This window comes from Nipponia nippon, unplaced genomic scaffold (assembly GCF_047370975.1).
Source record: "Nipponia nippon isolate SJK-2023a ecotype South Korea unplaced genomic scaffold, ASM4737097v1 scaffold_5, whole genome shotgun sequence".
In the NCBI taxonomy this organism is placed as follows: domain Eukaryota; kingdom Metazoa; phylum Chordata; class Aves; order Pelecaniformes; family Threskiornithidae; genus Nipponia; species Nipponia nippon.
In genome coordinates this window covers 65,636,683-65,662,217 of record NW_028262369.1, presented here as the reverse complement: position 1 = coordinate 65,662,217, position 25,535 = coordinate 65,636,683, and the positions used below count along the sequence as shown (strand labels likewise).

General features: G+C 39.5%; 1 protein-coding gene across 1 annotated transcript; it reads left to right on the top strand.

Annotated features, from left to right (window-relative positions):
• Nucleotides 1-7,474: 7,474 nt before the first annotated feature.
• On the top strand, nucleotides 7,475-25,063 carry SLC40A1 (solute carrier family 40 member 1). Its single transcript, XM_087733566.1, has 8 exons — nucleotides 7,475-7,751; nucleotides 8,065-8,132; nucleotides 12,913-13,072; nucleotides 13,946-14,061; nucleotides 14,392-14,518; nucleotides 17,833-18,075; nucleotides 19,962-20,627; nucleotides 21,769-25,063. The coding sequence occupies exons 1-8, from the start codon at nucleotides 7,709-7,711 to the stop codon at nucleotides 22,086-22,088; spliced, it is 1,743 nt and encodes a 580-aa protein (XP_087589692.1). The 5' UTR covers nucleotides 7,475-7,708; the 3' UTR covers nucleotides 22,089-25,063.
• Nucleotides 25,064-25,535: the final 472 nt, after the last annotated feature.

Below are 25,535 nucleotides of genomic sequence, written 5' to 3'. Positions count from 1 at the left end.
AGTGGGCTGAGACTTGATTTTCCTAATTGTTTAAATGTATCACAATTTGGGCCATTGACCATAATTGTTCCATGAAATATTGTACTTTAGCCAGCTATCTTGGTTAGGATAACAGGTCATTCCATCCATTTGGGAGTGCTAGCCATAATGATAGGGTGGAGAAGTATTATAGCAAGGTAACAGCAAGCTATCAGTCATATTTGTGTTTTCTTGTTAGTTTGATTTAAGCTAATGAGCAGATTTGTGCTTAAGATACTGAAAAAAAAGAGCTCTGCAAATACCGTAAGCCACATTTTCAGCTCTGATAGAGCAGTGCTTGCACAAAGCTGAAACTGAGGGCTAAGACCACCGTTGTGGCCAAAGACTCTCTCTTTGAAAAACATCCCGAGGCAGAGGGATTTGTGTCTTGTCACTGAGCACAGCTGCATAAATATGCCGGTGCCAACAAATTCCACGTACCATTTTGGATATTGGGGGGGTCTCCCCAGCAGTATCTCTGTAATATGATTCAGGCCACAGGTGTCATTAATGGAACAGAGAGGGAGTGCTTCCCTTGGTATTACTTTAACTTTCACTTCAGATAGATTAGAAAATTAACATAACAATATTAATATGAATGTTCTTGTTAGAGCCACTATAAAAGAAATTTTAGAGCAAACTTACGTTTTCAGGTTTTCTTCTTAATTTTTCAATTACTTATTAATGCTAAACACCTTTTAAGAAAAGAGCCTGAAGATGGACAAAGTTTTCTATGGGACCAGCTTTACCTGAGTGAAACAATAGTTAGCTGATGTTTATTAGTGTAGTGAAGTCTTATACCATCAGTGACAAGAAGGTATCGGGTCGAGTCCGATGGGTAAACTACTCTTTGAAAGCTAAGGCTAGAATTTACGAGAATTGAAAGCGAAGTAATTGCAGAATGATGGCTAATTACTAGATGAGTTATTATGAATAATCAATACAGCATTAACAACAAAAGATTATATTAATGATATTGCAAAAGAGGAAAAGACTGGCTTATTAATTCTTAATAAGATATGGCAACTTAGTTAATCACTGTCTAACATCAAGTACAGTGAGATGGTATGTGAGGTTTTTCTCATACCTATAAATGCATGCCGGAATCATCTATGCAGGTTTTGCTAAAGATGTATTTGGCTAACTCTCATGCTCCAGTGCAGATTCCTGTTCACATAGGGTGCTATATATGGCTGAAGGGCTTCACCCATATTCATTCATCTGCAAAACTGATGCCAACAAAATTGATGGCTGTTGAGGTGGATGTTATCTGTATAACTGCAGAACAGTTCAAATTAATTATTTTATTTGCTGACATATACTTATTTCATCACGTAATTCAAAGCACTTCTTGTACTTTATGCTTTGCCTTCCAAAAATTACTTTAAAGTTGTGGCTAATGTGAACATAAGTGAACATTGGTCTCCAGAGACAAACATGTTTTTATAAAGACTGTTCTGGGAGACACCCAGAAACACAAATTGATAGTGCAACTGAAGCTGTTCTAAGGGATTTCCCTTTTCCTGCTGTGGGATCACTGATACTACAGGTTGTTCAGTTCAAACTAATGGCAGGTCAAAAGAGGCTTTTATTCCCTGGTTCACTTCTATTCCAAAAAGTCTTTCAAAATTGTCTGAAATCTAGAATTTTTTTTTTTTTTAACTAAACATGTGCCTGAAGTTAAAAATGTGCTTTTAAGTATTTTCTTGGCATAGAATCAGAATAAAATATTGCAGAAGGGTGAACAGAGATGTCAAAATCCAACTGGCTTAACAAGGTCAACCATAATCTTCTACAGGAGTTGTTCAAGAAACAAATGCCTTCTACTTATAACAGGGTTTCTTTTTTAAGGGATACAAATACTGTCCGACTTGCTTTCACGTTTGTTTTTATTGTATGTATCAAAATTCCTGAACATTGAATTAAGAAATAAAGGCAAAATTCATAGGTATTAGAAGGCTGTAGGGAAAATAACAAATCCCAATGGTTTCATATTGCATACTAAAATACAGACAGGAAACAAAATACTGTTTATTAAGCATTGTTGTATTGTTCGGTAACAGAACAATGACACCCTGTAGGAGACAAACTGCAGTAAGTCTAATGAAGAAAACAAACATAATGAGCTTAAATTGCAGATAGGCTGTTATCTTACCCTCCAGACTCATTTCAGTCTCTTCCTCAACACACAGTGTTCCAATTCAAGTCAGTAATTCCCACTCTTGTGAATGAATGTTCAGTATGATACAGGGCGTTTGCAGACCTGCTACTGTTGACATTTGAGTGTGAAACATCCACTTGTTCCTAGTAGATGTGTTGTTTTTCCTTTCTTTTAATTACTTTTTTTCTCATTTGCTACAAGATGCTTTCCTTATTTGTGTTGTAGGTACAGTGTTTTCTTACGACTGAGAAAGATCGGACAAAAGGAGTCTCTTGAAACAAGTTGTCACACATAACGTAGGATTTTAAGCAAGTGGTTTTGCTCACTGGTTAGGCCCTCACTTTTCAGTTACAAACATCTTAGTTTGGGCACGTGAGCACAGAGCTGGTTCAGCCACCAGAGCTGGAGTTTTGTGTAAGCTAAATAATTCTAGCCTCTCTAAATAAACCTCTGAATTCTGGATTTGCTAGAGGTTCTGGATGGTTTTCCTACAGAAGTTTGTCCCAGGAGTCTAGCTCTGGTAATGAAAATGATGATTGTTTCAGGTTAAAATGACTGCAGTCTGTCATCTAGCCCTGAGGGACAGGAGCTGTCACTTTGAAGTCTAAAACAAATCCAATAGGAGCATAACACTATGAGTCTTAGAGAAAGTGGGAGGGAGTAGACGTTTACTTAATGAGGGTTAGTATGTATAGATATTCAGATTGCTTACACGTAAGTGAAATGAACAGTTTTGGGGTAAAAAGCATCTCTTTTGAAAGGAAGCAGGAATCATAAAAAACATGGGAGACTTTTCTCCACCCCATCTCTGTCTGTTTCCCTGTGCAAGTGCATTGCAAACTCTGAACTCTTGAGTGCCAGCTGGTACGGAGATGGTAGTTCTGATAGTTGAATGTGTGGAGTTACGAGCAACAAAGCCACAGCTTTCCATGCCTCAGTCATAGCAGGGGTCAGTTCAGTAAAGGCTTCTGTGCTTCACCAGTCAAAAGATGGCAAATTATATATATATTCTTTCCAGTTTTGCTAGGCCTTGTGTAAGGTAAATGAGTAAAAAACCACTTTGCACACCAAGAGGGGCATCTTAATGAAGAATGGTAACATCATGATAATTAAACTCCATGAAACCTCTCAGCTGAATGTAAGATCTGAGCTTACATGAGAGGTCTCACTATTATTCACACCTCTTTGGTTAAACCATGATGTCATTTGTGGGTATTATTTTGTAAAATTGCTATTGCTCTAGATTCAGAAGCTCTATTACAAGCACAGTGCTTATAGAACCTGCCACTGATGTGGGCAGTTGTTTAAAGCCAAAATATATCCTCTTTTATTTTTCAAGACATGTCTTTCCTGGAAGTGTATCTTTGAATGTTCTTGGCATCATAGTCATGTGCTTACAAATAATGGAAAAATTTTCAGTTGTTTACATCTTGTAGTTGAATTGTTGCCCTCGTTGCCAGACAAGTTAAATAGAACTTTTTTCGTTTATAGGCAGCTGCCTCATTAGAAACGTTTTGAAGGATGTTTCTGTCTTTTGAATGAAATTAAAGTATTTTTAGATTTTAATATGAAACTTAAAAATCCAAAAACCTAATCCAGTAGTTACATTTCTTCACTCAAATAATAACTAGAGAGACGACGTTGATCATAAATTTTTAATAAAGCATAAGGAATTTATCCACTGAAAAACTTTGGCTAGGAAGACTACAACATAAATACGTCTTGTTAATTCCTGTGCATCTCCAGTGAGAGGCTGTAAAGAATTAAGAGATTTCTATTAAGAATAAAATGCCTTTGTGACAGCTACAATAGCAGTAAATAAAAATTCCAAAAGGGTTTTCCTTACATGAAAAAAGAAACAAAACAAAGATAAATTGTGCTATCTAATAATCTGGAAAAGCAGTAATAAAAGAAATGACTAAGCCTTCCCATAGGAAAAGCACAGATGTAGGTAAGAACAGGAAACATCAAGTTATTAAGTAGGAGGCTAGGGCTGGCCTTGCAATAGAAGAGGCTATAGGGTTGCCCACAAACACGGATATTCCAGAGTGGCGGAAAGCCAGGGTTATCTGCATAGCAAAGTTGGCTTGCTGTTGTGGTCAACACTTGGTCAACACTTGCTAACATAATCCAGGGCTTCTGCACATACTGGTTGCTCTTGTAAAGGAAGACGCAAATCCTGTTGAAACTCTTTACCTCTGAAAATTCAGAAGCTATTATTTCCAAATGTAAACATCGATATGGAAGCAGACTTTCTGAATCTAAAGACATCTTTTGGCACCTATGTTCAGGCAAAAGAAGGATCTTGTGTCTCCAAAATCCCACTTTTGTGTCTCCACTTCCACGCTGCCAGTGACAATTAGTCAGACCTGGGCTCAAGTCCACAGCTGGTATGCTGTCCCATTATGTAAATTATTGCTGTAAGACTGCTGAGTCGGGTCTATACCAAGTAAAACTGGTAACTCCTCTCATACAGCTTCTAGCTATTAAACACCTCCCTAAATACATCTGAAATCTGTAAATATTGTGGTGAAAAGACTCCGGTGAGCCAACCAACCTGAAACAAGAGCTGCCTCTTTAAAAATATTCACAAGGGCTTCACAAAGCAATCTAATAGAATCTGGATTTACTGGAGTATTAGTAAAAATATTTGGGACTTTTTTAGCAGCATCTTAGATGTAAAAATCAAAGTGCTCGAGCTACTGTATTAGGTTTAACATCGGTCTTGTAAGGAATGTTCTGTTACTCCCTGTTTGACAGGGAAAGAAACCTGAGCACAGACTTATTTTAATAAGCATCTGGGGATAGGTCATGCAGCAAAGTGGTGGCAAATTCAGCAGACGAACTATGGATTTCCCCTACCCGCCAACTCCACTGCTTTTGGAAGTAGACAAATGCTTCATAAATCAGCTATGGCCTTTTAGCTGTATGTCTAGGACCTCTGGACATTCAGCAGGCAAACTGTTAGGAAAGGTGCTGTTGCTGCCTTCAGATACACCATTCTGGATGGTCGCTACTTGTACCTATTGGTGCAGGTTGACTCTACATCACATGCGCCGTGACTCTGGTATGTCTGGGACATGCATGACCTACAGCATGTGAACTGCATGGCTTATTTGCACGATGCAAATTGTTTGCGTCAGACATTGTGCACTCTGGACAGGCTGACTTTATTGTGTGCAGATCAACTTTACATTGCATGCAATACAACCTTTCACTGACATCCGATAAATTCAAGATCTCACGGACACATTGGATTCACTGTGTATACGCTGGACAGACTATCCATACTTCTGTCTGAGAAATCTCAGAGAGATATGAGAACTATTGCTTTTTAAATTTCAAAGGACGGTAGGTACGTTTTCTTCCCCTTTTCTCATGCCTTAAACATCACAAAAAAGACTCATTGCCCAATAGGAAAAAAATAATGAGGAGGATGATTTCAGCTATATAATCCAAGGCACGCGTGTAAAGCACTGCAAGTATTCCATCAGAAATGGTTATTTAAACTATAATTCATCCAAGTTGTTCCCTAGTAACAAAAAAAGGTCTCACCAGCAGTGCTTTTTCTGGTAACTGTTCCTAGTGTTACTGTATGGAGAGTAAATCTCTTCAGGATCCAGTACCTACAGACTAGCTCAGACCCCAGATCCATCTAGTCCAGTAACCAAACTGTAACAGTGGCCAGAAATGCCACCAGGGACAGGGGTGGAAAAGACGCAAGTCAAATGTGTTGGCCTGCGCGGACCGCTGCAGGCATCTCACAGTGCTTCTCCAGATTGCGTGCCGCCTTACTGCCCAAGATACGAGTAACTTAGACGCTAATCAGAGCCTTACTTCAGAAGAAACCCAAATTATTCAGTGCATCTACTTGCGGAATAGACTGTACAGGTGCAAGCACTGACAGTTAATAGACTTAAAACCAACTAAGTGTCAGTTGATTTTGATATACTGTAGGTTCTTTATTTAATATGGGCTAATAGTGTTTAAAAGGTTAAGTTTTAGGAAAAAGAATTCTCTTTTTATCTGTTAGTAAAGAAGAATACAGTTTAAGCAGTAAGGCTTTATAAGACGAGCCATCAAGAAAATTTCCTCTACTTTTGATGCCAATCTGAGAAAAGATTTTGTGCATTTTCTAAGGAACATACCGCAAGAAGAAACACTTAACTCACCTAGCATAACCAATCCCATTAAAATAGTAATTTTCAGCTTCCTATGTTTATATGAATTTTTATTTCTGTATTACTTTTTCCCAAGGTAGAGTTCCCATTATGCAAAGGATAACCCATGATTCATACATAGAAAGTCATCTAATTAATACAAGAAATACTTTGAACAAGATCACAGGAGTGGCAGAACCAGAACAGGTTATTGGTCTGTTACGTCAGGCATTTGTTTCTGGGGTGGCCTATATACTTGGGAGAAAAAAAAACCAAACCAACCAAAAGGAATTTTACACATATAGGAGGGAACTTTGCCGTGTTACACAATGAAAAAATTATCTCAGCCCTGGCAACCAAGAGCAATCATTATGTTTTCTGAAGCACAAGGGCAGATACTTCTTCATTATTTTCATAGTATCCTGAAGAAACTAGCCTACTGTATGTTTTGACTGGTTTTTAAGTTCTATAAAAATGTAGGTTTTGCTGGTGGTCAATACCAAAAATAGGTCACATGGGGTGCAAAAAACGTATTTACGGTAGGGACCGGATACTTGATCTGAAGCAGACAGCTTGAGCCAGCGCCAAATGAGTGAATGCTGCACCATCGTCAGAACAGAAGGTTCTTTCAGTTCGGTAGCTTAAATTTTGGTACTGTTTTGGTTTTTTTGAAAGCTGTGAAGTGGGAGCACTGTCATTTCCAGGTGTTTAAGCCATAGTCTTGTGACATTTGGTGCTGACCTTAGAACCCCACCTTCTCGATGTATTTGAATATTGAAGAATTTCACATTTTCCAGAAGGTCATAAAACAAGGCGGCAATACAAGAGAGGCAACCCAAACGAAGATGGCTCATGGCCCACCATACCGAAAGCACGTTGTGACGATTTTTAAGCGGGGCCGTGGTTGCTTGGGTCCCGGTACCTGACCGCATGCAGCCGGGGCGGCTGCGGAGGCCGGCGGGGAGGCGGCCCGTCGCGGCCGCGGGGCTGCGCGGCAGCCGCGCCCCGGGAGCGCCGCTGCCGGCGGGCCGGGGCGCGGGCGGTGGCGGGCCGGGGGCTGCCCCCGGGGCGGGCCGGGGCGGGCGGGGGCGGGTCCCGGAGCCCGCAGCCGCCTAGAAAGGGCGGTGCGCGGCGCAGCGCCCAGCCCGAAGCGTCCGCGCCGCCGGCAGTGGCAGCCCCGCAGACCGAGCCGGGCGGCGCTCGGCCCCTCCGCGGCGGAGCGTCCCCAGCCGCCCGCGGCGCATAAGGCTAAGGCTTTCCGACTTCAGCTACAGTGCTAGCTAAGTCGGGGAAGGCAACACGGAGCGAAGCCGCGCGTCCCCCCGCCTCCTCTCGGCATCGGGCTCTGGCAGCGGCTGAGCGGGCCAGCATGGCGCGGGGAGCGGAGCCGGCGGGCGAGCGGCGGTGCTGCGGTCAGTGCGCGGCGGCGGAGGCGGCGGCCGGGCCGCCTCTCGCTCGGTTGCCGGGCGCGGAGTGGGCGCGGGCGAGCGGGGCGCGGGGCGAGCGAGCCAGAGGCCCCGCCGGGGCCGTTGCGCGGTGCCGCCCGCGGGTGGTGGGCCCCGGGCACGGTGGCCGCCGCCCCGAAGCGCGGCGTGTCCCGGCGGCGGCTTCGCTCTGAAAACCGCGTTGGGTTCCTCCCCGGGAGCGAACGGTACCCCGTGTGCACCGAAATGTGGTGGATGTGCCCGAATCTCCTTTAGCATTTGTTTCTTATTTCTCATTTAGGATCTGTGGTTGCCTATTTTACATCCGCAAAGTTTCTTCTTTATCTTGGACATGCACTGTCCACTTGGGTAAGTAAAATATTGGCCTGGTAGGAATAGGATTTTATTAATCTAGCTATGACTTACCTGGACGTTATTGGTACTTCCCCAAAAATCTTCACAAAATAGCACGCCACCACAAAGACAGAGGTCTCATCGCAACACCTTGCTGTTAAAAGTCTTCATAATCTTTACATGATATGTTGCAGTAGATTCAGTTTTCATTAGTGCAGAGTAGTGCGGTACTCAGTTTCCTGAGGGCCTGGTTCTGTACCTTTTTATGCTTTTAAGTAACTACAGAACCAGTGAGACCCCTTATAGAGCAAGTTCTGAGTGAAAGAAATGGAGCATAGTCCGTAGCAGAATGAAAGACAGTCCATTGCAACGTGTATATTGACCTGTATACTTGCTACACTTACTAATGGGAAATACTCCACGGTTACAACAGACCCATTACTGCCACTCATTAGCAAACCTGTTGAGAGTGTCAGGAGATGGCTCTTTCTCTGTCAAAATGTTTGCCTTCTGAAATGCTTCCCTTTTGTACTGAGGTAACTTACTACACCAGTTTTTAATCACTTGAAAGATACTAACAAATCTTAAAATGTGCACTAAAAATAGACAATCTGGGTTTATTCCATATAATAAAATCAAGAATATATGTATCTTATAATATAATCTTAAGTCTTCATCCAATGGCTTGATTCAAAAAGAAGTGGAAAGTTTCCTCCCTAATATTCCCTGTTTTGTCTTTAGTCCTGTGTTTGGACTGGTTTAATGTGTGCTTGTATAGCATTGAACAAATGGCTGATATACAGTTACAAGATTGCATGCCTAACTCTGGCAGCTCCTCGCTTTCACTAACCTGAAAGGTCATATCGACGTTTCTGTTAACAGAAGAAGGCTTGGAGTGGTACCAAACACTTGTTTGGAGAAGTGCAATGTTTTAGCAATTTTTGCGTTAGGAAGAGAGTGTCCAGCAGGTCGAGGGAGGTTATCCTCCCCCTCTACTCTGGCGAGGCCGCATCTGGAGTACTGTGTCCAGTTCTGGGCTCCGTGGTTCAAAAAGACAAGGAACTACTGGAGAGAGTCCAGCGGAGGGCTGATAAGGGGACTGGAGCATCTCTCTTATGAGGAAAGGCTGAGAGAGCTGGGTCTGTTTAGCTTGGAGAAGAGGAGACTGAGAGGGGATCTTACTAATGCTTACAAATATCTTAAGGGTGATCTCCAGAGGTCCCTTCCAACCGCAACCGTTCTGTCATTAATATTACTGAAGGAGCTGGGTGGTGATGTTTCTGTTTGGCTCACTGCTTTTCAGAGGCCAGGGTTGTTACCTGCAACAGCTTTGGTCCGTAATGCCCACAAAGTGCCGAAGTGACAATTCAGCCAGTCCTGCTTACTCCTCCCTGACGAGTGCTTCAAAGCTCGGCAGTGGGACTGCTCTCAGAGTACATGAGTAAAGGTGACAAAGCAGAGTTTGAAAACAATGGTGTCGCACACTTTAACAAACATTAGACTGCAAGACGTCTACTCAGGTGTTTAGCAATATTAATAGTATACTCCTTATTCCAGTATGTTTTCTTTTGTGCTGGAAGTCTTGACTCAACAAACCCCCAACCAAACCTGCTGAAACAACAGAAATATAGTTTATTTTGACAGAATGGAGCGCAGGACTGCACCTTTTCTATCTCCTAAGCTTTAGTGTTCCTGTAGTCTGAATGTTTTTGCTAACGGGAACAATAAACAAGCACTTTAATCTTCAGGCCTCAAAGTAATGTATCATCTTTGTTCTAAAATGGCTATGTCCACAATATAAAACCTGATAGAAACGTGGTTTTGCTGTAATTGAGAGAGCTAATTTGGTTTCTGTGTTACTAAGCCATTCCCAAATACAGAGAGAAGCTGTAAATGATTAAATGTGTCATGTCTCCACAAATGTTCAGATTTGAACAAAGTCTAGACTATGTCTTAGGCTCTTGTTCAGTAGAGCATTTGAATGTGTGCTTGGCCTCGGTCATCTTAATAGGCTGGATTGCACTGCTGAACTGGAGTCTTAGACTGTATGCTGCTGCCTTTATGTTTTTAATTCCTTGTTGTCTATCACTTGGCAGTAAAGAAAGGACAAAGTGACATTGGGTTTGCCTTGTTGGTGCCAGACCTAACGCTTGCCAGGAGGTCAGCTGCAGCTTCCCAGCCTTATCTCTGCCGCTCGGACCTCAGGAGGCCCGTCAGTAGGTGGTAGCCTGGCTACTGCTTAGCTTGCGGGCTTCAGTTCTGAAATGGGATTGTATACATTCAGTCTGAGATGATTACAAGGGTAATTATAATGACAGAAGAGCAAGAACCGTCTTTAAAAGGATGGTGAGGCTAAACAGCTGTAGTTATTTATTTAAAAGAGTTGAAATATACACAGTTTGAGACATTTTAAAGTGGGATTAAGTATATATGATCAAGGCTTTGCCCACTTCTGAAGGCAATATTTACTGTTTAAATTTCAGTAGATCTTAGCTTGAAATTACATAACTGCTCCAAACCTCAGTAATTCACTACTATTGTTCTTCTGTGACACTAATTTATCTTTGCTTGCTCTTTATGGTTTTTAATTCTTGAAAGAAACTCATGCTTCTAGGTTGGAACAGCTTTAGTTACCCCAAAAATTATCTGCGTGGATTGGCCTGATCAAAATACTCTGGGTAAATGTGTTGGATAAGATTGAACAGGGTTCGGAAGCTCCTTAAATGAATTGTATAGCGAAATCATGATCTTACTGGAGTCAAAGGAGTCTTCCTGTGAGTTTCAAGTGAGATCAGTTTTCTCGCTCTGACAGTAGTGGCTGCCACTGACTTTCACTATTTTTTTTTAAAATGCCTTTTTCATCTTGTCAGAATTCAGTTACTGAAACATCTCTGCATAAAGAAAAAAAAAAAAACAAAACACTAAACTTCTGTTATGAAATTTTAATGTGAAAATACTCTTTTGCCTTATTTTTCTAGCTTAATAAACAGTTACCCAGGCTAATTGAAATTTAGTTAATCCACCTGCATATATTTTAAGTGAAATTCAGTAAAGAGGTACCTCAGGTCATATTAAGTGAATGCTAGACTTTGGAAATTCTATCCCTGTGTTTTCATTGCAGGAATACTTTCTATATACTTCTACTAACTGTGGAATACAAGTGGAACATATTTTACAGAGGACTTTAGGTGTCTCTGGAGAGTGAAAATTGGTTTATTATATTCGAGAGGGCACATCTAAGCTTATATTTTATGCTTATATTTGCATTTTTTTCATCGGTTTTAGTTAGAAAAAATACAAAATATCCAGAGTTTTTCCTTGAACAGGTGAAATTTTGTTCTCACATGATTGGTATGTAATTATTTTTCTGCCTATGGTTAAGGAAACAAATATGAATGTTTACACATTACAATGTTTAAAGAAACCTCCTTCAGAGAACTTCAGTAACATTAAAAGGCAAATTCTTTTTGTGTGTGTATGCTACATTGAAGACTTTTATCAAACTGCAGTTATTTTGACCCTCCATATAGCATGCTTTTTATGTATCTTTTGATTGCTGTGGTATATGATATGTTAGATTTGGCAGGCTTTGCTTTTTAAAAATGCTTTTATGTTACACCTCCCCCAGCCCTTTAGAATATTTGAGGTCCTTAGAAATTTGCACTATTTGCTGTATGACATAGCAATTGCTTATTTAACATAAGGCAGCAGAATAAAACAGTTTCATGTTTGGTTTATAAAAGACTAACATTAGTGACCCTTACTAAACAAACTGTGTGCCCTAGAATAGTATGAGTGATTTCTGTTCATCTGCTTTGTTATTGATTGCATAAAGCATTTTCTGTAGTGCATTTCTTGCAATGTTTAAAAATAAAGTGAGATATGATTCCTATCATGTGACAACATAAAAATGTCGATGTATTCATTAGCAAGCCACAGGTCTGTTTGGTAGCAAACCTAAAAATATTTTCAATAGTATGAAAATTACTTCACTTGTGGACATGTTTAGTGTTTTGGGCTTTTTTTTTTTTTTTTACCTGTAATAAGTGGTATCAGAACATGAAAATTTTGTATTCTAAGCACTAGGTTAAATTAGCAATAGGCTAAGTAGGTTGAGCTAGCAGTGGGTTTACAGTAGGTTAAACTAGCTGTGATATTCTACCTCTTAGTAATATGTCAATGCTTAACATTATTAAAAAGAGCTTAAGTCCATTGACTTCAGCAACTTCAGTTAACATTTAGGACACCACCTTCCTTAATTTACCCATGTCTTTCTCGAATTGTATTGTCACTTGCTTTGACTTGACTGGCTCTTGTGTTTTAAAGCAGCATTTAAGCTTTGATCATTTAAGAGCAAATTGCCATCTTGAAAAGTTATTTAAATAGTATCGTTATCAATAAATCTGTTGTTATTGTTTGATCTGTGCTGGAGAATCTGTCAGCTTTCTGAGGCTTGTTGGATGGTAACAGACTTTGTTCTGTAGTATTATAATAGAAAATATCTGGGATTTTTGATGTGGTATTACAAGCCATAATGTTGCACTTGATTAGGACAGGTTATCCTAGTGATACTGCAATAAAATCAATGGTGATAGGATGTAGTCATTAAAAAAAACCAACAAAAACCCGAAACCCCCAAAGCCAACCAACCAAAAACCCACACGCCACCCCTTCATGTGTAACAAACCTTTCTTTTAATACAGACTTTTGTCAGGGCATTAGTAAAATAGTCAACTTGTGTGCTTGCAAAGTGCAAATAGTAATGTTGCGTATGTACTCTCTGTTACTCTTGAAGGGAGATCGTATGTGGCATTTTGCTGTGTCTGTGTTCCTGGTTGAACTGTATGGAAACAGCTTGCTCCTGACTGCAGTCTATGGATTGGTTGTGGCGGGATCAGTTCTTCTCCTGGGAGCCATTATTGGAGACTGGGTGGACAAGAACGCCAGGCTCAAAGGTTAGATGCCTAGAGCTGGTTATTTGCTTAAGGATGGATCAAATTAATGTAAAAAAGATAAAGCTGTTAGAGTCAACTCCTCAAGTCAAATATGAGCACGAGGCTTGCTCGGTTTTGTTAAGAGGGATAGTGTTTTAGGGTGGTAATGATTAGACAAAGATAGTGTCAAAGACAGGAGGAAAACAGTTTTATGTCACAATATGTCCACTACTCAGGCTAAACCTGTACGAGACGTTCAGATGTGCAGAAATGCAAAAGGTAAAAAACACAGCTGCAAGGACTACAGACCAAGGTCTTTATAGTCTAATACTAACATACACTTGCATTATTTGTTGTCTTCTGTCTGGATACAAACATCTTCCACTTAAGTGTAAATATGTACTGCATTTGATTAGCCATATTTTAAATATGTATGCTCTAGTCTGTTTTATAAATAACATGACATCAAGTTCTTCATACACATTTTTACTTTCCAAGAGTTTACCAAATAGCATCACTTCCATGGTATGCTGAAGATGAATTTTAGAGACTCAAGCTAAGTCTTGTTTTTACCCCTTTAAAAATAATGTCAGCATTTAAACAGGTACAGTTTGGGTTTTGATTGAGAAAAGACCTACTTGGGGTGTAAATTAAGAGCTATGAATTGTTAAGAGCTACGAAGTTACATCGGACATTAATTTCTTTCTCTAAGACAATGGAAGATTCAAAATCTAATATGAAGTATAGTTTTACCACTTATACTTTGGGGAGAGAATAGGAAAATACAAATTTTTTAGAGAATCTGTGCATGTTCCTTAATTATAACCTCCTTAAGCTTATAGTTAGCTCATTCTTAAGTTCATAACTGTTGTTCTCTGTTTTGATTTAAAACAGTGGCCCAGACATCCTTGGTTGTACAGAATGCATCTGTCATCCTGTGTGGTATTCTCCTGATGATTGTCTTCTTGTTTAAGACACAGCTTTTGACCTTATACCATGGATGGCTTCTTGTGAGTGCTTGAACTTGTTAACAAGGAATTAACTTACAAAGAAACTGTGGGGAGCATGGGAGACAGATGAATTTTTATTTTTCTCTAGTCTGTTTAGACATTCCTGTGAGCTAAAACTGGCAAATGAAACTTTGAGCTATTGGGGTAAACAGAGGTGATTGTTTTCTGTCAGGAATTGTAAAGTAGACTTGGTCTTGTTTTGTCTGAAGAGTATCACTAAAATGTATGGATTCAAATGTAAAAGTGTCTTTTCTGGTTGTACAGGGTAGAAGTGGAGATCTCCCTTCATCAATTTGCTCACGTTGTAACTTTTTCCCCCCATTTCTCTAGACGATGTGCTATATCCTGGTTATCACAATAGCAAATATTGCCAATTTGGCCAGCACTGCCACAGCGATCACAATTCAAAGGGACTGGATTGTTGTGGTTGCAGGGGAAGACAGAAGCAAGCTGGCAGGTGAATGATGTTGCCTTTTTACTACCTTAAATATCTTACTTTCCAAGCTTGATTTCAGGCTAGAGGTTCACAGACGTCACTACATCTTTGAGTTCCAGATATTAGGAGAAAACAGCAGGTAAAAAGGGCAGCTTTTATTTTCCTCTTCCCTGCTCTGGGATATGCTTACTGAGATTAGAAATTACTGTTGTGATTACAATTCAGTTAGGCATCCCTAAAGTTGTTTTGTCCTCCTTTTAGCCCTACTGCAGCTTTGTCAGGAAAACTTTATTCTTGCTGAACAAATAAACATACACCACACTCTTAAATCAAATAACCAGTGCTTAATAGAAAAGCTATTTAACTTCCAGGCACTTAAAGCCAAGTGTTGCAACACTTTATTTTTAGGTCCCTGGAATGAAACGGAAAACTGTTGCGTAACTGGGCTCCTCACATAGGGATCAAAGAAAGAGGTACATGAGAATGAAGTCCAGAACAGTAAAGGAGGTGGATCAGGAAACTGCCCGTAGGAAATGCTGTGCATGCAGATATATTTGAAATCTTGCAGTTCTTCAGCATTAGATGTCTTAACTCAGAGCTATGAAGACTTTTCTTCAGTTGGAACTGAAAGCTCTGTATTCCTTTGCCATCTGATACCTTTTGGTATTAGACTACAGACTTCATCTTCTTTTTTGCCTAGTAAATATTTTTCCTTCTTTTTCCCCTTTCTTGCACAGTGGCATGGCATTATTAGGAGAGAGAATGAGTTCCCATTCAGATTCTACCCCAGCTTGGTCATGACACTACTTGGATTTGAGAGATTGTTTGGGCTCCTCCCCAAGGATGCATTGAACCTGATTCTTCTTTGCTGGGTGGTACTCCTAGCTGCAAGGCCATTCACCCCAAGGGACGTATGATTGATCTTTGGCTATGCTGCTGCTCTGATTGTAACAGACAGTGTGGGAAGCAGCATTTTTTGTGATGAACTTGGGCAGGCTATGTGGGCTCTGAATCAACCCTATAAGGGGACTTAAGCCCTCCCAGATAGAGGAACTGATACTGAAGTGCAAACAAGGCACAGAGCAGTTTAACATTGCCAAGATATTTATAGCTCACTAAAGTAACTCTGGGACTAAAGTTTTAAGTCTGACACTTGGGGAGTTTAGATACCTTCAGGCCCAGACAGCATTTCAGCTTCTGAACTCTGCTTTTATATGAAGCTGCCTAAATTGTCCATAAAGTTCAGTTTACATGCCAGAGTCCTTTTAGGGATTTGAATCCTATATTGCAGATTTATTCTTGATGTTTATCTCCAATGAAGGAATCTTATTTCCTATCTCATCGAGGAGAGGTTAGTTCTTAAGTAGATGCATTAAAAGTGTCTTGCTTTCATTTCCCAGTACAGAAATTTTCCACCATAGTCTTTTATTTTGACCTTGCAGTGCCTTTCTAGGACATGCCTTTTGTAGAGCGACAGTACAGGTTAACTTTCATTATACATGTGAATCACAAGTAGAAGAATATCATCTATTCTTAAAAGCTTTGAAGTTCTAATGGTTCTCATTAACCTTTCTTCTTGTGTCAGATCTTATTCAGCAAATGATTTCCCTAGTCCCTGTACTACTTACTATGCATGAGATAAGGTACAGACCACACCTGCAGGGAACTTCTGCATGGGAGGCAGTCCTACCTCTGTACTGCTTCATGATCTCAGACAGAATGATGACCGCTTACATTTGGTACTGAAAAATCAGGCAAGAGGTTACTCTAAATTCTCATGCAACTTAATTTAAAAACAAAAAACCACTGAACTAAGCACCTTAGTTCAACAGATCTATCTAAAGGATCTCTTCTAGGCTGAATAGGTTTATGTGTTTAATCATAATGTAATTTGGAGACTGTTGAAGTTCCTTAACTTAAAAAATTAAATGCCAGCATTGACTTTGCAGCAAATACTGTTGTCCATCTCTGCACTGTTACCTTTCTTCAAAAGTGAGCCTTAGTTAGGTAAGTTAATGGAATAGGGAAATAAAAAATTTCCTTGGCTTCCTCTTCTTCACTGTCCTTGATTCATTTTTCCATTCGCTCTTACTTTGTACCTTTCCTGAGTGGAAATATTAGCCTTCTTCAAATAACTCAAAAACCAAAGCTTAATTCTTGGAATTTCTAAAGCCAAAGATAATGCAAGTGTTTAACTTGCTCATCTTAGTTAACCATCAGTCAAATAGTTCATATTGAATTGACTTTGAATTCTAAATAGAATAACGTAAACAGTTCTTTGAATGGAAAGGAGGAATTCTCTGCAGATTCAGAAAAGCAGCTTCATACTGGTATACAGTTTCACTTGCCCTTTAAAAGGTCTAATTTCATAATAGGGCTCTAAATTGGGTTTGGGATGTACTTCTAAGCAGCTTGAAGCCCTTATGTGCAAAACCATTGAGCGTCTAGCAACTTTTAGGGGTGGGATAATGGCACCATTAATTGGAAACTTACAGGAGCCCAGAGGGTGTAATGACACTAAAGCTGGTTAGATTGGGGGGGGGTGAGTCATCCCCTACCAGCAAATGGAAGATGTATTCATGCTAAGAATGGTCTGCGTGTTTTGACCATAAACATCAAAGTGTGGAACAGAAAGGAGTGAGGACTTTGCTCAATAAGTTCTGAGAATGGTTGATGGCAGTTGTAGGCAATGTGACTCTATAAGGAAATTTTAAAGCCATTTCAAAGGTCTGCCGCTATCACAATGGGTACTGTGGTCACCAGTTATTAGAAGTAAATGGAGGAGATTAAGAAATAGTCACCAGTTATTAGAAGTAAATGGAGGAGATTAAGAAATACAGGGTCCAGTATTGGGAGATAGTAGTTGCTAAAATTATCTTTACAGGGAAGAATTCCGCCATATGAGATCCCTCTTAATGTCTGGAGTTGTGCATGCCAGGTTTGAATGTTACAGAGATAGATAGGCTTAGGAGTCCATAACGTCACTAGGATGTAAGGGTAATCTGGTCTCATGACTAACAGTTTTACCTGCAGGAGTACACTTCCACTGTAAACCCAGCATGTGAAACCTGAAAGACCTCATGCAGGCACAAGTGGCAGGGGTAGGAATTTGGCTTACGAACACCTTGGTTGGTCCCAGTAAACTTAAACATTGGAACACTCTAAAGGTGCCTCTGGTTAGCAGTCTTTAACTCCTGCTCCTTCTGGAACCACTTACAGTTGGAGCAAGACTTCGTAGCTTGATGTGTATACATGTCCAATCCACAATTATGTTACTGAATATTTCACTGTAAGTGTTCAGCAATTACTTCATATCATCAAATAATTTCTGACAGATATGAATGCCACAATAAGAAGAATTGATCAGTTGACCAATATCTTGGCCCCAATGGCAGTTGGTCAGATAATGACATTTGGCTCACCGATGATTGGCTGTGGATTCATTTCTGGCTGGAACCTGATGTCGATGTGTGTGGAATATCTGCTGCTCTGGAAGGTTTATCAGAAAACCCCTACTCTGGCTCTCAAATCTGCAAAAGTTGAAGAATCGGAACTGAAACAGCTGAATGTAAAGAAAGGTATTGAAAACACAAAAGGAACTGTTCAGATTCACGGTATATTCACTGTATCAGTCAAACTGAAGTGTTGACTTTTGTCTTCCACAGATGCTGCTTTTAGGCTGTATAGCTTTCTACTCAGTAGCTTGAAGGTTTCAGGTTTTGGATATAGATACCAGAGACTCTCATCTCAGTAACAATACTTTGCGCAGCTATTTGAGGAATCCCATAAAGTGCAGCCAAAGAATGAATTGTCTCCTCTTAATTAATCCTTTAGAGTAAGTCTGCCCTGTTACTTAGGGCTGATTGCGAGGAATGCTCCTATCCATCTATACCATAGCTAATAAGGTGCCCTTTGCTCTGTAGTGTCTACAAGCAGAACAGCCTATGGAGGACTCTTTCTTGCTAACTCATCTCTACTTATGCATAGTATTAATAGGCTTTCAGGAGGCTGTAGAATAGGTGGCAATATTTCCAGTCTGGCATGCTTCAGTGAGTTCCACATACTGCAGGAAATGGTGGAGAAAAAATCTGCTTTGACCTGCTCTGCTTCCTTGACCAAGCTGAACAACTGGGATTTGCAGTGTAATGACTATAAGCAACCTTAAAATTGATATTAACATTACTTTAGATAGTCTTAATATCAGAAATTAAAATTGTTTCAGAAGCAGACTTTTTATTATGAAGTAGTTGAAATGTCAGATACTGGAATACAAAACTTAAGCATTTTCCCATTTTTAAGATAGCAGTATGTGAATATTCCTGAAAGCTCAAGCTGTGGGCTCCCAGCTACAACATGTTGTGTTTGGTTTTGTTTTTTTTTTTTTTAAAGGAAGATTATAAAGAATTCCTGTTCCTTTTTTTTTTTTAAAGCTAGCTACCAATCTGTTCTTTGCTCAATATATAGTGAGATAGGAGGCTGCTATTAAAAGTGCTGAAGAGACATATCTTCTTCCCAGTCAGCAGATCCATTGTGGTAATAGCTGGTCCAGTAAGCTGTTGGACTAGGCTAATGGCAGCCTAGGGGAGGGGAGCAAGATAAAGAGCTTAGAAGGCTCTATGGCTTTGAAACTGACTCTTGAATGCTCCTGAAGAATGAAGCATTTAGCAAATGTCAATATGTAGGAAACATCTCTTAATCTTTGCTCTTGCAGTATTCTGATTTCAGTAGAAGACTTGCATTTTTAAAAGTTGCAGAAACGTCATGTGTCTCGCTGTGCGTGGAGTTTGTTTCAAACTTGACAGTGTAAAAACAGTGCTCCAGCATCCAAACTTTTGTGTAGTTTCTATCCACATTAATCTATATACTGCTGTGGGGTTTTCAGATTTTTGTTTGTGGCCAGTGGAAGTGCCTTTCTCCCATATTAGAGTGAAAATGGAATTGTAGAAAAGCATGGTCTGAGTTTTTTTTTTAAGTCAAGTTTTGAAAGCTTTTGGCTTCGGTAGGCTTCAGCAAGCCTCTCTGCCTTGGTTCTTCTGCCACGATATGAGATATTGACAGATGTTTAAGTATTCTCTACTTTCTGTGGTTAGTGCATTTAAACATATAAGGCTATGTTAGAATGCCAGCTAACGTGGCCATTCATTAAGCAAATAATTTCTTTATGGAAATGGAGCATTCAGTCACAAGTCTATGGAAAAGAAGCAGGATATGCTTCTTCCTACCACAGTTTAATTAAATAAACAGGAGTTTAAATTGATAGGGATTAACTTGATTTGATCTTACTATACAGGTGGGATTTAAGGACACTTTAAAACATTTAAGTAATCGGAGGAAGGTTGATTGCAGAATTTAACTGATGCACTTCTGCAGCAGTGAACTTACTAACTGCAAACAATTGTCTTGCAGTTTACACCCTGCACTTTCCAGGCAGGAGTGTATCTAACAGTTACATTTCTGTTTACAGAGAGTGACGTGAAACCCACTGAAGGAGTGCAGTTAATTGTTGAGAAAGATGTGACTGGCTTTGAGCCCCAACAGGAGAAGGAAGTGAGCTGCGCTGCCCGGATTGCTGAACCTTTCATCACGTTTCGTGATGGATGGGTTGCATACTACAACCAGCCAGTGTTTCTTGCAGGCATGGGTCTTGCATTTCTGTATATGACTGTTCTGGGCTTTGATTGTATTACTACAGGCTATGCATACACTCAGGGTTTGAGTGGCTCTGTGCTAAGCCTTCTGATGGGTGCCTCAGCAGTCACCGGCATCATGGGAACAGTAGCTTTCACTTGGCTTCGTCGCAAATGTGGTCTGGTTCGCACGGGCCTTATTTCTGGAGTTGCTCAATTTGCTTGTCTGGTCTTATGTGCCATCTCCGTATTCATGCCTGGAAGTCCTCTGGATTTGACTGTTTCCCCATTTGCTGACATCAGTGCCAGGCTGTTTGAAAGTGAACCATTACCTACTATAGCATCTCCAGAAGATAAGCCTGAAATGGTTTTTGCAACTGGAATGCCCATCTTGTTAAACGGGTCTACTACTTCTGCTAACAGCGACCCAGAGATGAGTCCTGAGCCTGTGCCTTTAATCTCTGTTAGTCTCCTGTTTGCAGGAGTCATTGCTGCTAGAGTTGGTGAGTATTATGTCTCTATTAAAATTTGATCTATTGACTGCTTTTAATTCTAGAAATTACAGCGCCTGTCAACTAAATACAAATTTGAGTTGAGAATTGTAGGCTACAGTTGAAGTGTTGTATCACATTTCTAAGGCTAATTTGTTACACTTCACATAAAAATGAAATGATCTTGCAGTAGTATCGCCAGTGCAGAGACTGCAGTACTAATTTCTTGCGTATCATATATCACTAGTAGGAAAAAAGTTACCACATTTGGAGATGAATGTAACTTGTTTTTTTGGAATGCTCATCTCTAAATGATCTTCCTTCACAACCAAATAAAACCATTTGTTAATAGGAAACAGACCTAAACAGATCTGCTATGAAAACCTTCGAACTTAGCAGTTTACTGAACTAATCCATTTATTAAATAAATTGTCTAACCTTTAAACTTGTGACCAGTAAAGGGGTTTAGAACAGAAACTTTGATTTGGATGACAGCTTAATTTTTTTGAGGAATTGCTGGTTAGTGTAGTATTAGTATCTGTCAACAGAAGAGGCAGTCAAACACATACATGTAATGAACAGTAATTCTCATCTGTAGAATTTTTGTACTCTTAATTTCTGCAACTTTTGCTGAATTTTGGAGGAAGAAAATACTTGATTCACATGTATTAAGTTTGTTTGCAAGATAAACTTCTAAAACTGAATCATTAATGGACTAAAACAGTGAAGAAGCTTGTGTCAACTGAGACTGCTGTAAATTATGTATTCTGCATAGTTTAAAACATGTTTGATTTTTTTGCAAACATGCAAAATTTAGCAGTTGTAGCTAATGTATGCTGTAAATAGCTGTAAAACAGCTATTTAAATAAGGAACAGATGAACAAAACATTACCTTGATAGATGTGTTGAAGCAAGATGTCACAGGCAAGTTAATGTGTCAAGCTTGTGTGTACTATTTCAGGAAATATTAGTAAAGGGAAAGTAAATAGCTCTTGACTGTCAGTGTGAAATATGTTCTAGCCTGACAAGAGGGTAGCTTGTCCTGCGCGTTTTTGGTAGAAGTGAGTGTTTGCAAGTATGAATTGAGTCGTGCCAGTAATGAAAGCTTACCATGAGAAGCCCAGTTGTATGGATAACTTTTTTCTCTCCATAGGCCTTTGGTCCTTTGATTTGACTGTCACACAGCTGCTCCAAGAAAATGTGGTAGAATCGGAAAGAGGCATCATAAACGGTGTCCAAAACTCCATGAATTATCTTCTTGATTTGCTGCACTTCATCATGGTCATCTTGGCCCCAAACCCTGAAGCTTTTGGCTTATTGGTGCTTATCTCTGTGTCTTTTGTTGCAATGGGCCACATAATGTACTTCAGATTTGCCCAAAAAAGCTTGGGAAGACAACTTTTTGTTTGTTGCACTCCTGATCCCAAAGCAGTTTCTGACAGTTCACCACCTGGTAATACATCTACTGTCTGAAAGGATCCACTTCTCTTACTAACTTGCTACACAAATATCATGGTTAAACACATATACTGCCTTTTGTGGCCCTGTCTAAGGTGTTTCTGTAGAGTTGAATGCATAACTTGGCTGTTTGAGGAAGCTGTCCCAAGACAGCTAAAATTCATCTTACAGTGACCCTGTAAAAATGTTTCATGTTCGGCAGAGGACAACCTAGTTGATCCTGACAGCTGGTGTTTCAAAGGATCCCCACAAGTCATACATCTAGTATCTGATCACAAAAGTAATGTTGAATTCCTGTCGCTTACCCCCACAGTGATACTGTTTAGTGGTTATACATACTCAATTTGTTCATGAATTCCAAACAATTCTTGTGCTCATTGAGCAAAATCAGGGTTTTCTTAGTTGTTTCAGGATAACTTGATGTACAGTATTTGGTTTTGTGATTTTTTTTCCCTGTTTTTCCCTTACATGAACAGTTCTGCCCCGCTATCTTCTCAAATTGGTATGAACATCCTTCTTGGATTCCTGAAGTGGACTTCTAAGTTCCGATGTTTTCGCAGAACACCTTTTTAGTATTCTATCTGTTTTTGTTTAACTTTACAGAAACACCTTTTCTATTTTTTTGCATGTTTCCTTACAAATTAGATGAGTGTTAGGTACAAGATATTGTATTACACTTCTGTTGCACTTCATAAAGTAAAACATAGTCTCATTTTAGCAGAAGCTATTGATGTAACATTATAAAGCATCGCTTTTTTAATGGCAAATGACAGGTCTGTTCAGGTTAGATGTAGCAGGAAGTGCTAAGGTCAGGAGTACTGGTACAGAAAGATAGTTTAGGGCTAACTTAGTTTTTGCCTCAAAGTGCAAGCAGCTTTAGTTTATTTTTGAATGCTATTGTTTGCAGAAACCCAATGAAAGCCTGATGTATTGGAAAAGTATTAGTATTCCAGGCAAAAGAAGTCAAAAAGGGGATTACTTGCATTTATCTGCTTTACACGTATGTGAATTTTGATTTAGTTTGTTCTAAAATACCGCTAAAACAATGAGATGTTGGACTGTGTGGCCCTCTAAAGCATCTTCAGAGCAATGAAGAATGATATATCCCTCTGATCTTCAAGAAGTTCTTGCTTTTTTTTAACCCTGCACGTGTACTAACACAGTACTTCCATAGTCATTAACCCCATGTGCACTTTTGTGGAAACTAGTCTATGCACTTTGCTTTCTCAGTAGAGTTGAACCTGGTGGTGTTCTCAGGTTTCCTGTGGCGTGACAGTATGACTTCTAAACTTAAATCTTTGTAAAATGTTTGTTTGCAAAAGAAGTAGTATGCAAAAACAGACGTCAGCAACTTGTGAAAGGTATCCTCTGTAACTTTTAAGTTTGTTTTTTTTTATTTTAGGTACTGTCCTTCACACAGTCATCTATGTTGCCAGATTTCAACCCTGGAATGTAAGTGTGAACTCCATTGACATTAAAGGCATTACACCAGGGCTGAATCTAGGCCATTCATCTTAAAATTTGTAACGATTATATTGTATATCGAACTAAATAGAATGTAAAAAAACCTCTAGTGGCTTTTGTCTCGGATACAATCTTTCGTAAAAGGAGTGCGAGTGAATGAATGGGAATCCCATGTACAATCCAATGTACTTGTAGCCCTCAGTATTCAATAACTGGATGTAACAATTTTTCTCCTCTAATGGACCAAACCTAATCATTACTGCTATGTTACTGAAAGTTTCTCAGGGATGTTTTCACTAGGTTTCTAAGTGTTTATACTTTGACCAAGCTTTTGGGTTTTGTTTTGATATAATAAAGTAAAATATGTAAATTAGAGTAGTTTTAAAGTTTGTGACTCAATCCTGGGTGTAACTTCTTAAGGAAAAGGGAATTTTGCCATCAGCAGAACTTAAGTCAGAAGACAATAAAACAAGCTTATCTAGATTTGTAGAATAAATATGCCCAAAGGATAGCCTATATAGTATAAGTACACTAGTAAATAGAATACTTCTGATTTGCCAAATACGTGTTCTCATGTGTATCTAATCTAAATTGGGACCAGATTTTAATATTGCTGAATATAAATAAAGGTAGCCCACATGTCCGTGAATGCCTCTATGCTGCACTTTGATGGACATCTGAATGCCACTGCATATATTGGACTCACTGGCCATCAGGGAAAGAAAGCTGAAAATGCACCTTCTTGTGGGCTGCCTATAGCCTACGGAACCCAGTGTGCCTAAAGCTTAATGCTGTAGCACTAAGCACCAGGCATCCCAGAGAGGATGTACTACTGAAGTCTAGAGAGCTCCAAAAACATAGCAGAGCTGGGAGCATACCATGTTCCCATCTGTTCCCAAAGTCTTTTTTTTTTTTTCTTCCCAAGAACAATGTAGTCTTATTTGAATTGAGTAGCAATTTGTTTCATAAGTAGTTCCACTAGATAGTGCAGTCTGGATCTCAAGCCAAAAAAGTAGTATTGGGAGGGGGCTGGACCTTTGTATTTCGTACACATAATGTTGCTAGGATTCATATGTGTAGATAGACAGCTGGAAGGCAAGACAATCCTAAAAGAGAAAGAAGATAGGTGGATGCTAGCTTTAAGAGGAATAAGGATGTCTAAATTGGAAATCTAGTATGTATTGGTCTGAGTCAGATGTCAAAAAATGTATGCTGCTTGAGCACAACCCATGTGTGTATAAGTCTTTAAGATGTACACAGACACCTGTACTGACTAGTGCTTTGAAGCAATGTGGAGCCTGAAGTCTTACGTAGCAGGACTTTCATTAAGTAAGCATTTTTGGCCTTGTATTTATTTATTATTTTTAAATGTATCCAACTTGGATGAAAACTGCCCTTAAAATGTACGCACTAGAAATCAATCTTACCAGAATAGCATATTTTATTATACAACCTTATGCTGGACATAGTATTGATTTATGTATTACTGTTGTTAAAGCTAATGAATAAATTTGCATAAAAATTTATTTGTCCTGTATTACTCAGTTTGTGGGCATCTCGATGTGCTATGTTTAACATGGATCCTGTAGATGAAGGTTTTCCATGCTAATGGGATGGAAACTGCCATGAAGCACAAACAAATAGCATTGAGGAGGAAGCAAACAACAAGTGTGGTAAAAGACATTCAATAACCCTATAGCTCTGTCCTTAGAGAACTGATTTTTCTTTACCATCCACAGTGGTAACTTAAGACACAATAATGGAAGTTGTGGTCTTACAACCTCAGCCCAGGACCAGCATTGGTGATGTAGCAGTTTTGTGTATTGGCTTGCTGAGCAACAGAAAGCAAATGATTTTACCTTCTCAGTCATCTTTTTACCATACTGAATCTGAGATGATGGCCTTCTGTGGCAGCAACCTGTAGGTGAGAACACGAGGTATAAGAGTGGTCACAAATAAATGTGATACTTTTAATATTCTGGGTTTAGTCTTGAGAAG

What these genes read in the sequence shown, in the direction of transcription:
- SLC40A1 (XM_087733566.1), top strand. Translation starts at nt 7,709, where the DNA reads ATGGCGCGGGGAGCGGAGCCGGCGGGCGAGCGGCGGTGCTGCG. An exon ending in GACATGCACTGTCCACTTGG is followed by an intron (nt 8,133 to 12,912) that starts GTAAGTAAAATA and finishes TTACTCTTGAAG; the next exon opens with GGAGATCGTATGTGGCATTT. An exon ending in AGACAGAAGCAAGCTGGCAG is followed by an intron (nt 14,519 to 17,832) that starts GTGAATGATGTT and finishes AATTTCTGACAG; the next exon opens with ATATGAATGCCACAATAAGA.